Genomic DNA, 14,209 nt, shown 5'->3' on the forward strand with positions numbered 1-14,209 from the left:
GAACTAAGAGGCAGCAGCAAGGAGATGGCCACTGATAAATTGGGTGCCACAAGCTGGGTTAATGCCTTTGGTGCCATTAGCAAGCTAAAGCAGATGGAAGAAAAGGTAGTGGATAAATAAAAAGTGCATGTGGTGAGAAACAGTAAAGTGGGACTTCTGCCATAGATATGGATTATGGGGTGTTATGGACTGAATTTTTGTGTCCTTCCCAAAATTTGTATTTTGAAATCCTGAGCCCCCAGTGTGATGTTATTAGGAGGTGGGGCCTTCGGGAGGTGGTTAATTAGGTCATGAGGGTGGAGTCCTTATGAATGGGATTAGTGTACTTAAAAAGGAGACCCCAGAGAGCTATCTGGGCCCTTCCACCATGTGAGTACACACGGAAAAGACAACTATCTTATCAACCAGGAAGTGGGCCTGCACCACACACCAAATCTGCTGGAGCCTGATCTTTGATTTCCTTACCTGCAGAACTGTGAGAGATAAATGTTCGTTGTTTAAGCCACCCAGTCTGTGGTATTTTTGTTACAGCAGCCCGAACAAACTAAGACCCTGGGTTAGATTAAGCTATCCTGCTGCTACCTATAATATTGAGACCTCAAAATAAGCCCATGAACAGGTTTACAGGTAGTTTAAACCTGCAAGTTTCTTTTAAAGGCCCCCCTCCCCCTTTTAAAAAAGATTTGTTCTTCATTCTGAATATAATAAGAGAGAAGTTCAAATTTTTTACGGCTGACTCATCAAAAATTGTTATTACCTCTAAGTATATAGGTAACACTTGTAACTTGTTTAAATTTGTTTATCACTGTTCCTGTCCTCTATATCATTTAGCCCTCCTTACTTTTCCTTTGCCCTCTCAGTTAGCCTTCTGTTCCTCTGTTTAGCTAAGTGGAAGTGTTGTTGGCATTTTGGCTAGGATAGTTTCTTGTTCTGTAGGACTGTTCTGTTCACTGCAGAAGATTTAGCACTTGTATGAGTTTCCTGTGGCTGCTGTAACAAATTACCACAAACTGCATTGCTTAACACAGTTATTCTCTCAGTTCTGGAGGCCAGAAGTCTGAAATGAAGGTGTGAGAAGTCTTTAGGGGAGGGGAGACATTTTCCAACCTACTAAGGCACCCCTGGCTTCTCTCCACTAAATGCCAGTAGTGCTCCCATCCCCTAATCATGAAACACCAAAAATGGTGTCTCACATTTCTAGATGCCTCTACTACTTCCTGACATTAAGAACCACTGGAACCTTTAATTATCCTTCAGTTATCTTCTGTTTCTAAAACCATACACTTGGGACCTCCCTGGTGGTGCAGTGGTTAAGACTCTGTGCTCCCAATGCAAGGGGTCTGGGTTCGATCCCTGGTCAGGGAACTAGATCCCACATGCATGCTGCAACTAAGAGTTTGCATGCCACAACTAAGGAGCCCATGTACCGCAACTAAGGAGCTGGTGAGCCATAACAAAGGAGCTTGCGAGCCAGAACAAAGGAGCCTGCAAGCCACAACTAAGGAGCACTCCTGCTGCAACTAAGACCCAGCACATCTAAATAAATAAATAAATGTTTTTAAAAATGGCATATTCCTGGGCCCTACCCAGACCCTTCCAGTTGGAGTGGGGGTGGGATCTACGTTTTAAAAGCAAAAAAAGATACACTAAGTGATAAAACAAATGATAAACTAAGAATGCCTGATTATACAAGCACAGATGGCTCAGATAATTTGGCTTTATTAAGAAAGTGAATGGTGTACTTTGCTTCTTGGGCCCCTCTCTAATACTGCCTTCTTCAGTCTTGCCAGGCTTTAGCATGTGCTTCTTTTTTTAAAAATCTCATAAGTAGAGACCCCTTTTTTGGAAAGCTCTTAGGTCACTATACTGACAAGCTCCAGTGATGGAAGTTATCCTGTCAGATTGTCAACAGATATATGATATGCTGCCTATAGTTTAGATTCTAGCACTAAATGGTTAAGTGAGGATTATAGATAAGAATGGCAGTTCTCACTGTGTTATACAGCAGAAACTAACACACCATTGTAAAGCAATTATACTCCAATAAAGATGTTAAAAAGAGCAATTTTGAGCCTTGAGTGTTGATACCTTCTGCCCCCCAAAATATCACAGTTTTTATTTCCTTTATTATAGCTTTACTTTTGTCTTAAAGTCATTCTCAGTATAATCCCTTTTAATAAATTCTATTCTAATCTATAGTTCAGTAGATCTCTGGAATACTCACCTATACTTTTATTACATTTTCCTGTGTTTCTACGTCAGCTCTTTGTGGGGGGGGGGCACTTGCAGGATCTTAGTTCCCCGACCAGGGATTGAACCCGGGACTTGAAGTGAAAGGGCCAAGTCCTAACCACTGGACTACCAGGGAATTCCCAGCAGTGGTCATTTTTAAGTTGAATTTCCTTATGAACAAATTTCAAAAGGAGTGAAGCAGCCGGGATTGGTTGCTATTATAGCAGAAGGGAGTTTCGATCCCGCATCAGCATGTTCTTTTTTTTTTAATATTTATTTATTTATTTGGTTGTACTAAGTCTTAGTTGCAGCAGTCGAGCTCCTTAGTTGCAGCACATGGGCTCCTTAGTTGCAGCTTGCTGGCTCCTTTGTTGCAGCACACGGGCTCCTTAGTTGTGGCATGTGAATTCTTAGTTGTGGCATGCATATGGGATCTAGTTCCCTGGCCAGGGATCGAACCTGGGCCCCCTGCATTGGGAGCGTGCGGAGTCTTAACCACTAGGCCACCAGGGGAGTCCCAGCATGTTGTTTGTGCCTTTTGTCGTGCTTTAGTGCAGTGTGGTGAGCACCTAGAGAGACAAGAGCCGAAATGGTATAAACTCAGCCATTTAATTCTCTGAAAAGAAAAAGATCAGTAGATGTCATTCAGAAGCTAGTTTTAGGGTTTATTATGGGGCAAAGATAATAGTTCATGCATCTCTTGCTGGAATAAGCAGCCAGAGTAGTTTACATTCAGGAACCTCTTAATTTTCAGAAGCTGCTGTGTAGATAAATTAAAATGGTGGAGTAAAATAGACACTGAACTTTTAGACTAACGTTTAAGAAATATAGTAATGTAACCAGTATAACTGGACACAATGTAAAAATATTAGAAAAGCACTGAAAGCTTCAGGTTTTATGAGTAATGATATGGAAAATTTTCATCAAATTTGTGCTGGTTTTGCCCCAAGAGTCTGTATTTAATTACCTAACATACAGTTAGCTACTGGGATATTTGAACTCCTCCTTTCCCTCAAAAGGTTGCATTTGTTTTTATTTTGAGATTTCACTTTTTTTTGTGTGTGTGTCTGTGTTGGGTCTTTGTTGCTGCGTGCGGGCCTCCTCTAGTTGCGGCAAGCAGGGGCTACTCTTCATGCTGTGCACAGGCTTCTCATTGTGGTGGCTTCTCTTGTTGCGGAGCACAGGCTCTAGGCGCATGGGCTTCAGTAGTTGTGGCACACGGGCTCAGTAGTTGTGGCTCATGGGCTCTAGAGTGCAGGGTCAGTGGTTGTGGCGCCTGGGCTTAGTTGCTCCACGGCATGTGGGATCTTCCCAGACCAGGGCTCGGACCCGTGTCCTCTGCATTGGCAGGCGGATCCTTAACCACTGCACCACCAGGGAAGTCCGAGATTTCACTTTTTTAAAGTGTTTCCTAATGGTGAGAATATAAGTCTGTATATACTAGAACTTGAGAACTTTTAATTTTTTAAATTATTTTATTTTTATTGAAGTATAGTTTTTACAATGTGTTAGTTTCTGGTGTACAGCAAAGTGATTCAGTTATGCATACATATATATATATATATATATATATATATTCTTTTTCTTATTCTTTTCCATGATAGTTTATTACAAGATATTGAATATAGTTCCTTATGCTATATAGTAGGACATTATTGCTTATTTTATATATAGTATAGAATCTGAGAACTTTTCGTTCAGCTTGACTGAGGACTTATGGAGAGAGAACTGGTTTGAGAAAAGTGAGAACTGGCCAGTTCAGTGAGTTTTTAAAGTCTGTAAGATAGAAGAGCTAGCAGAGACAAGGATAGAGATAAGGCCCTGTGGAAAAGTAGTATCTGTTCCTGTATATACTTTAGGGTGAGGAGGGAGGGGGAAGGTCCACAACTTAACAGGTGGGTATTTGGTGTGTTGTCAAGAAAAATGAGGGGACTGGGACTTCCCTGGTGGTGCAGTGATTAAGAATCTGCCTGCCAGTGCAGGGAACACGGGTTCAGGCCCTGGTCCGGGAAGATCCCACATGCCACGGAGCAGCTGAACCTGTGCACCACCTGAAGCCCTCATCCCAGAGCCCATGCTCTGGAAAGAGAAGCCACTGCAGTGAGAAGCCCACGTACCGCAACTAGAGAAAGGCTGCATGCAGCAATGAGGACCCAACCCCAACGCAGCCAAAAATAAATAAATAAATAAAATAAAATAAAATAAAAACGAGAAGAAGAATGAAGGGACTGATTTTACTGCTGTCACTCTCCATATCATACAGAGGCATGGCATTGTAAAGTACCACCAAGTGATCTGCCTAGTTACAAAAACATCTGCACCTGGAGGGAATGGTACAGAGGTGAGATGAAAGCAGAAGGGTATAAAATAGGAGCAGTTTATAAGGGCCAAATCTTGTGTGCAGCTCAAGAGAGATGAAAAGTTTTCCAGTCAGCAGTGCAGAACTGTTGAAACAGGGGAGATAATCAAATTTACATTCTTTTGCAATATAGAAGTTATATCAAAAGGAGCATGACCGGGCTTCCCTGGTGGCGCAGTGGTGGAGAGTCCACCTGCCGATGCAGGGGACATGGGTTCGTGACCCCGTCTGGGAGGATCCCACATGCCGCAGAGCAGCTGGGCCCGTGAGCCATGGCTGCTGAGCCTGCGCGTCCGGAGCCTGTGCTCCGCAACGGGAGAGGCCACAACAGTGAGAGGCCCGCGTACTGCAAAAAAAAAACAAAAAACAAAAAACAAACAAACAAAAAAGGAGCATGACCAAGAGCAAAGAAATGTGATAGTTCATGTAAGAGATGTTGAAGGCATGAACAAAGAGTATAGCAGTGGACATAGAACAGTATGGATAGGGGTGTTGTTAATTAGATGGAAGCTGTAGGATTTGTTGGTTGACTGATGGGCTGTTTGCAGTTGAAGAGAGAATAGTGGAGGAAAGTTAATCAATTTTGAGTAATATATGAAGCCCCTTTTTTTTTTTGCAGTACGTGTGCCTCTCACTGTTGTGGCCTCTCCCACTGCGGAGCACAGGCTCCGGACGCGCAGGCTCAGCGGCCATGGCTCACGGGCCCAGCTGCTCTGCGGCATGTGGGATCCTCCCAGACCGGGTCACGAACCCATGTCCCCTGCATCAGCAGGTGGACTCTCAACCACTGCGCCACCAGGGAAGCCCTATGTGGACCATTTTTAAAGTCTTTATTGCTTGTTACAATATTGCTTCTGTTTTACGTTTTTGTTTTTTGGCCACGAGGCATGTGGGATCTTAGCTCCCCGACCAGGGATTGAACATGCGCCCCCTGCCTTCGGACTCTCCACCACTGCGCCACCAGGGAAGCCCATATGAAGCCCTTTTAAAGAAAAAACATCCCTGGCCCTATGTAACTTAAATTACCATATATACCCAGATATAAGGCACACCCCAAATAAAAGGCAATTCTGTATTTGTCCAGTTCCCAAAAAAAGATTTTTGACTAACATAAATATGTAAATTTCTGGAGATTTAAGTGAAATGATTGATGCTTTTTTATAATGTTACTTATTGAGTTAACATTAAATCACAATATTATATATTAATGCTTTTTTCCAGTCATGTTCCATGAAATAATTTTGTTCTTTTTTTGGTTTTTACTAGCATTCAGATATGTCTTTGTCAGCTTTCTGACAAAGCTGTAGCTGCTCAATATCACCTGACAGTTTTTTGGAGCATGTGATTTTCACTTTATGTTGTTTGAGATATAGCACATTTAAAATTTGTATATGATGCTTTCACTGGACATTTTATCTTAAGTTCATTTATCCTAAATACGCATTTGCTATTTGTGATTTCCACAGTGTAACCATATTGCTTTGTAAATGAAATTTAAAACATAAATATATGCGGTTTAAAATTCAAAGGATAGGGGAATTCCCTGGTGGTCCAGTAGTTAGGACTCGGCGCTTTCACTGCCAGGGCCCGGATTCAATCCCTGGTTGGGGAACTAAGATCCCACAAACGTGTGGCGCAGCCAAGAGAAAAAAAATTCAAAGGATATAGAAGGATTGTTTTGGCTGAAGTCTGGCCTTTCTTTCCCCAGTGTACTAACTGGTTAGCTGAAGTACTATGAGATAGTTTTAGGTCAGTTTATTAGATATTGATCACGTGCAAGCGAACATGACGTTAGATGCTGGGGTACCAAGACAAAAGTCAACCCTTGTGTTCAAGAAGCTCCTGCTCTTTTGGAGGAGCTAGAAAGTAAACAAGTATTTACTGCTTAGTAGTATGTCCATGTATGTAATAGAAGAGTATCACAGTGGTGTAAGTGGGGAGGAGGTAGTGTAGAGAATGCTTAGCACAGGAATTGAAAAAAGTAACACTTATGGTGATTCTTGAACATGCATGAACTAGACGAAGGGAGAGATAAGGGGAATAAGGGCTTTCCAAGTGTGTAATTTGGTGTGACTGTACTGAATTGCATAGGATGGAGAAGAGGAGAGGAAAAGCCAGAGAGATAAGCTGAGGTCTGATCACAGAGGACTCGCCAGATCATAAGAATTTTGGAATTTATACTGTGGGTGTCAGAGAGCTATTAAAGAATTTAAACTGTGTGTGTGTGTTTGTATTTGTGTGTGATAATCACACTTGTATTTTGGAACATAACTTCAGCAGCAAGGTGGAAGATAGAATGATGATCAGTTAGGAGCCTATTGTAGTAATCCAGGTAAGAAGAATTAAGGACTTGATTTTAAAGCCTTAGAGATAATAATAGAGAAGAGAAAACAAATGAAAGATATTAAGAGTAGAGTCAGCAGTTCATTTCTGGCAGTAGGACTAAACTAGAGAGACACCATGAATAACCCTCCCAAGTGAGGAAAATCCTGAATAAAATATTTTAAAAAATCTTTCAAAATGTATCATTGGGCTGGCAAGAAAGTAAAGAATATTCAGAAGCTAAAAATGAAATGAAATTGGAAATGAGATGTTAGCAAGGTTTAAAGTAAGCTTTCACCCTGGTTGAATCTGCCCAAACTGGATGGCTTTGAACTTCTCTTTTGATGGCATCAGAGGGCACAGGAAACAAGCTTGCAGCCTTCCTAAGGAGAGGAATCTGAAAGGAAAACCCTCCCATACATGAAGCTGGGACTTTGGCATTTGGGGAGTGGCAGGAGAAATCTTCACTGAGAATTTATAACAAGGGTCCTTACAGGGTCACATTTCCCATGTGGTTTCATAAAACTTCAAGTCAAGAATGTATTTTATTTTATTAAAAAAAATTTTTTTTAAGAACTAACATTTAGTATTTATTTATTATTTTTGGCTGCGTTGGGTCTTCGTTGCTGCTCACAGGCTTTCTCTAGTTGCGGCGAGCGGGGGCTACTCTTCGTTGTGGTGCACGGGCTTCTCATTGTGGTGGCTTCTCTTGTGGAGCACGGGCTCTAGGCGCGAGGGCTTCAGTAGTTGTGGCACATGGGTTCAGTAGTTGTGGCGAGCAGGTTCTAGAGTGCAGGCTCAGTAGTTGTGGCTCACGGGCTTAGTTGCTCCTTGGCATGTGGGATCTTCCCGCACCAGGGCTCGAACCCGTGTCCCCTGCATTGGTAGGTGGATTCTTAACCAATGCACCACCAGGGAAGCCCCAAGAATGTATTTTAAATAGTCTCTGTTTGGTGGTGCCTTCAGGTACCTTACAAAATCTATCAAGTTATCTTCTCTTAGGAGGGATGTACCTTCAACCCAGCCTTCAAAAATCTACAGATTAAAATTCCAAGCCACTTGAGATCATAGTCAAAAAAAAAAAATCACAGAGTGCACAAAAGAACATTGCATAGTGAGCAAGAGCCAGCAGAAACGAGACAGTGACCTCTAGAGACTGCAGAAAGTTTATATTTTGTCTTAGTAATTCCAGTAATTTTGATTAATATATTAGAAGAAATGAAAAGCAATATGAGTGTGAAGTAAGGGTCTCTGACCAGGCAGATTAGGAAACAAAAACCCCAGAACTTCTAGTTATAAAAAATTAACTAAAATTAAAAGCTCATGAACAGGTAAAAAACAAGTTGGCACAGCATAGAATGAAGAGTTCTAACATACATCTAATTGGAGTTCCAGAAGGACATAAGTGTAAATGGAGGAGTAAGGCAATTTTTATTTATTTATTTATTTTTAACATCTTCATTGGAGTATAATTGCTTTACAGTGGTGTGTTAGTTTCACGGTATAACAAAGTGACTTAGCTATACGAATACATATATCCACATATCTCCTCCCTCTTGGGTCTCCCTCCCACCCTCCCTATCCCACCCCTCTAGGTGGTCACAAAGCACTGAGCTGATTTCCCTGTGCTATGCAGCTGCTTCCCACCAGCTATCTGTTTTACATTTGGTAGTGTATATATGCCCATGCCACTCTCTCACTTCGTCCCAGCTTAACCTTCCCCTTCCCCTTCCCCGTGTCCAGCTTAACCTTCCCCTTCCCCGTGTCCTCAAGTCCATTCTCTACATCTGCATCTTTATTCCTGTCCTGCCCCTAGGTTCTTCAGAACAGTTTTTTGTTTTAGATTCCACATATATGTGTTAGCATATGGTATTTGTTTTTCTCTTTCTGACTTACTTCACTCTGTATGACAGACTCTAGGTCCATCCACCTCACTACATATAACTCAATTTCGTTTCTTTTTTTTTTTTTTTTTTTTTTTTTTTTTTTTGCGGTATGTGGGCCTCTCACTGTTGTGGCCTCTCCTGCTTGCGGAGCACAGGCTCCGGACGTGCAGGCCCAGTGGCCATGGCTCACGGGCCCAGCCACTCCGCAGCATGTGGGATCCTCCCCGACTGGGGCATGAACCCGTGTCCCCTGCATTGGCAGGTGGACTCTCAACCACTGTGCCACCAGGGAAGCCCCAATTTCGTTTCTTTTTATGGCTCAGTAATTTTCCATTGTATATATGTGCCACATCTTCTTTATCCATTCATCTGTAGATGGACACTTAGGTTGGTTCCATGTCCTGGCTATTGTAAATAGAGCTGCAATGAACATTGTGGTACATGACTCTTTTTGAATTATGGTTTTCTCACGGTATATGCCCAGTAGTGGGATTGCTGGGTCGTATGATAGTTTTATTTTTAGTTTTTTAAGGAACCTCCATACTGTTCTCCATAGTGGTTGTGTCAGTTTACATTCCCACAAGCAGTGCAAGAGGGTTCCCTTTTCTCCGCACCCTCTCCAGCATTTATTGTTTGTAGATTTTTTGATGATGGCCATTCTGACCCATCTGAGGTGATACCTTATTGTAGTTTTGATTTGCATCTGTCTGATGATTAGTGATATTGAGCATCCTTTCATGAGTTTGTTGGCAATCTGTATGTCTTCTTTGGAGAAATATCTCTTTAGGTCTTCTGCCCATTTTTGGATTGGGTTGTTTGGTTTTTTTTTGATACTGAGCTGCATGAGCTGCCTGTATATTTTGGAGATTAATCCTTTGTCAGTTGCTTCGTTTGCAAATATTTTCTCCCATTCTGAGAGTTGGCTTTTCGTCTTGTTTATGGTTTCCTTTCGTGTGGAAAAGCTTTTATGTTTCATTAGGTTCCATTTGTTTATTTTTGTTTTTATTTCCGCTTTTCTAGGAGGTGAGTCAAAAAGATCTTGATGTGATGTATGTCGTAGAGTGTTCTGCCTGTTTTCCTCTAAGAGTTTTATAGTGTCTGGCCTTACATTAGGTCTTAAATCCATTTTGAGTTTATTTATTTATTTTTATTATTATTATTATTATTATTTTTTGCAGTACGCGGGCCTCTCACTCTTGTGGCCTCTCCCGTTGCGGAGTACAGGCTCCGGACGTGCAGGCCCAGTGGCCATGGCTCACGGGCCCAGCCGCTCTGCGGCATGTGGGATCTTCCCGGACCGGGGCATGAACCCGTGTCCCCTGCATCGGCTGGCGGACTCTCAACCACTGCGCCACCAGGGAAGCCCGAGTTTATTTTTGTGTATGGTTTTAGGGAATGTTGTAATTTCATTCTTTTGCATGTAGCTGTCCAGTTTTCCCAGCACCACTTACTGAAGAGGTTGTCTTTTCTCCATTGTATATTCTTGCCTCCTTTATCAAAGATAAGGTGACCATAGGCGTGTGGATTTGTCTCTGGGCTTTCTATCCTGTTCCATTGATCTATATTTCTGTTTTTATGCCAGTACCATACTGTCTTGATTACGGTAGCTTTGTAGTACAGTTTGAAGTCAGGGAGCCTGATTCCTCTAGCTCTGTTTTTCTTTCTCAAGATTGCTTTGGCTATTTGGAGTCTTTTGTGTTTCCATACAAACTGTGAAATTTTTTTGTTCTAGTTCTTTGAAAAATGCCATTGGTAGTTTGATAGGGATTGCATTGAATCTGTAGATTGCTTTGGGTAGTATAGTCATTTTCACAGTGTTGATTCTTCCAGTGTAAGAACATGGTATATCTCTCCATCTGTTTGTATCATCTTTAATTTCTTTCATCAGTGTCTTATAGTTTTCTGCATACAGGTCTTTTGTCTCCTTAGTTAGGTTTATTCTTAGGTATTTTATTCTTTTTGTTCCAGTGGTAAATGGGAGCGTTTCCTTAATTTCTCTTTCAGATTTTTCATCGTTAGTGTGTAGGAATGCAAGAGATTTCTGTGCATTAATTTTATATCCTGCTACTTTACCAAATTCGCTGGTTAGCTCTAGTAGTTTTCTGGTAGCATTTTTGAGATTCTCTGTATAGTATCATGTCATCTGCAAACAGTGACAGTTTTACTTCTTCTTTTCTGATTTGGATTCCTTTTATTTCTTTTTCTTCTCTGATTGCTATGGCTAAAACTTCCAAAAATATATTGAATAATAGTGATGAGAGTGGGCAGCCTTGTCGTCTTCCTGATCTTAGTGGAAATGGTTTCAGTTTTGCACCATTGAGAATGATGTTGGCTGTGGGTTTGTCATATATGGCCTTTATTATGTTGAGGTAAGTTCCCTCTATGCCTGCTTTCTGGAGGGTTTTTATCATAAATGGGTGTTGAATTTTGTTGAAAGCTTTTTCTGTATCTATTGAGATGATTATATGGTTTTTCTCCTTCAGTTTGTTAATATGGTTTATCACATTGATTGATTTGCATATATTGAAGAATCCTTTCATTCCTGGGATAAACCCCACTTAATCATGGTGTATGATCCATTTAATGTGCTGTTAGATTCTGTTTGCTAGTATTTTGTTGAGGATTTTTGCATCTGTGTTCATCAGTGATATTGGTCTGTAGTTTTCTTTTCTGTGACCTCTTCATCTGGTTTTGGTATCAGGGTGATGGTGGCCTCATAGAATGAGTTTGGGAGTGTTCCTCCCTCTGCTATATTTTGGAAGAGTTTGAGAAGGATAGGTGTTAGCTCTTCTCTAAATGTTTGATAGAATTCACCTGTGAGTCCATCTGGTCCTGGGCTTTTGTTTGTTGGAAGATTTGTAATCACAGTTTGAATTTCAGTGCTTGTGATTGGTCTGTTTATATTTTCTGTTTCTTCCTGGTCCAGTCTCGAAAGGTTGTGATTTTCTAAGAATTTGTCCATTTCTTCCAGGTTGGCCATTTTATTGGCATATAGTTGCTTGTAGTAATCTCTCATGATCCTTTGTATTTCTGCAGTGTCAGTTGTTACTTCTCCTTTTTCATTTCTAATTCTAGTGATTTGAGTCTTCTCCCTTTTTTTCTTGATGAGTCTGGCTAATGGTTTATCAATTTTGTTTATCTTCTCAAAGAACCAGCTTTTAGTTTTATTGATCTTAGCTGTTGTTTCCTTCATTTCTTTTTCATTTGTTTCTCATCTGATCTTTATGATTTCTTTCCTTCTGCTAACTTTGGGGGTTTTTTGTTCTTTTCTCTAATTGCTTTAGGTGTAAGATTAGGTTGTTTGTTTGAGATGTTTCTTGTGTCTTGAGGTAAGATTGTATTGCTATAAACTTCCTCTTAGAACTGCTTTTGCTGCATCCCATAGGTTTTGGGTCGTTGTGTTTTCATTGTCATTTGTTTCTAGGTATTTTTTGATATCCTCATTGATCTCTTGGTTATTTAGTAGTGTACTGTTTAGCCTCCATGTGTTTGTATTTTTCACAGATTTTTTTCCTGTAATTGATATCTAGTCTCATAGCATTGTGCTTGGAAAAGATACTTGATATGATTTCAATTTTCTTAAATTTACCAAGGCTTGAATTGTGACCTGGGATAAGATCTATCCTGGAGAATGTTCCATGAGCACTTGAGAAGACAGTGTATGCTATTGTTTTTGGATGGAATGTCCTATAAATATCAATTAAGTCCATCTTGTTTAATGTATCATTTAAAGCTTGTGTGGTAATTTTTAAACAAAAATGTCTGAGAATTTTTCAGAACTGATAAATGAAAACAGTCCTTATGGTGGAAGTCCAGTGAATCCCAAGGAGGATAAATAAAATCAGCCCCAGGAAGTAGAGTGAAATTGCAGAAGACCAGAGATAGAGAAGATAGAAAAGCAACTAGAGAGAAACAACAGATTGGTATAAAAATGTTTTTCTTTAGTCTGGCAACTTACTTCTCAGAAGCAGCAACAGAAGACACTGGAATGCTATCTTCAGTGTACTGAGAGAAAATAGCTGTCAGCCTTAGAAGCAAATATCCAGTGGTGAAACTGTCTTTCAGGAACAATAGCAAAATAAAGGCATTGTCAGACCAAAAAAACACAAAAAACAAACAAAAAACCACACACACACACACGCACAGCCTTCACTGCAGGAGACTCTTAAGGGACACAGCTGAGGCAGAAGGAAGGTCATCCCAAGTGGAAAGCCTAAGAAGGTTTTTTTTTTCCCTTTTAATTTTTTTTTCTTTTTCATTGTGGTTTATTACAGGATATTGAATATAGTTTCTTGTGACCTGAGATGCTTTTTAAGGCCCACAAAATAGATTTACAATTTAGACTCTACTACTATTAGACATTTATGTTATCTATAATTTTTCAATTTTAACTGAAGCTATACTGGACATGTGTATAGATGTGTTTATGCATGTGTTTTATATAGGTGTATTTAGACTAGATTTATGTAGATTTATTTAGACTTTATATAGATTTATGTAGATTTATTTAGACAACACACCCACATTACTGGGTCAAAAAAATAACAGGCATTATGTTTCTTTTTTTTTTTTTTTTTTTTTTTTTTTGCGGTACGCGGGCCTTTCACTGCTGTGGCCTCTCCCGCCGCGGAGCACAGGCTCCAGACGCGCAGGCCCAGCGGCCATGGCTCAAGGGCCCAGCCGCTCCGCGGCATGTGGGATCTTCCCGGACCGGGGCACAAACCCATGTCCCCTGCATCGGCAGGTGGACTCCCAACCACTGCGCCACCAGGGAAGCCCTACATTATGTTTCTTGATACATGTTATAAAATTGATTTGTTAAAGGGCTTTACCAGTTTACATTGCATCAGATTATGCTTGCTTTACTGTACAAGTGAGTGTGTGATAGGGCCAGTTTTAAATGATGAAGATTGACATTTCTTACCAAATTTTGACTTAGTTATATCTTTGACAAAAAGTCCCATCTCCCTTCTCTCCCGTGGTTATTAAAGTGTTTCCTTTCTTATAGAAGTAGAAATTGGTAACTGAATGCATTATTTCTAACAAAATATTTCTAACTTTCTAGAGCATAGTCTTTCATTTTCTTTTTCAGTTTATTAACAAATATATAGTCGGCCCATATAAAGAAATGGCAAATAAATGCTTTATTTAGTTTTTGTTTTATTATGAAGGAAGACTACTATTTTTAATGCTGCTGCTTTCTTTTCTAGCTCTGTATATTTCACAGTAATCAGCCAACAAGCATAGAAGTAAACAGTTTTTGTTTTAAAAATCATTCATTCTAAAGAGGGAAAAGTACTATTTGCTTGGGAATTCTGTATTCTAATGTGAACTGAATGTAAGAAGGTGTCTTTTTTAAAACTTTTTTCTTGTTTTTATACTATTTCAGGTGCAAGTGAAAGTGTAGGGA

The 14,209-nt window shown here is 40.3% G+C and overlaps 1 protein-coding gene across 1 annotated transcript in view; it reads left to right on the forward strand.

The window, feature by feature from the left end:
• UBXN7 (UBX domain protein 7) overlaps positions 1–14,209 on the forward strand; it is a 62,796-nt gene that overhangs the window by 6,901 nt on the left and 41,686 nt on the right. The window contains 2 exon segments of the mRNA XM_007472105.1: positions 14,189–14,205; positions 14,208–14,209. The exon segment at positions 14,208–14,209 is cut by the window's right edge and continues 141 nt beyond it. Of these exon segments, the coding sequence (XP_007472167.1) occupies positions 14,189–14,205; positions 14,208–14,209 (19 nt within the window).

The sequence above is a fragment of the Lipotes vexillifer genome, unplaced genomic scaffold (genome assembly GCF_000442215.2).
Source record: "Lipotes vexillifer unplaced genomic scaffold, Lipotes_vexillifer_v1.1 scaffold853, whole genome shotgun sequence".
NCBI lineage: Eukaryota > Metazoa > Chordata > Mammalia > Artiodactyla > Lipotidae > Lipotes > Lipotes vexillifer.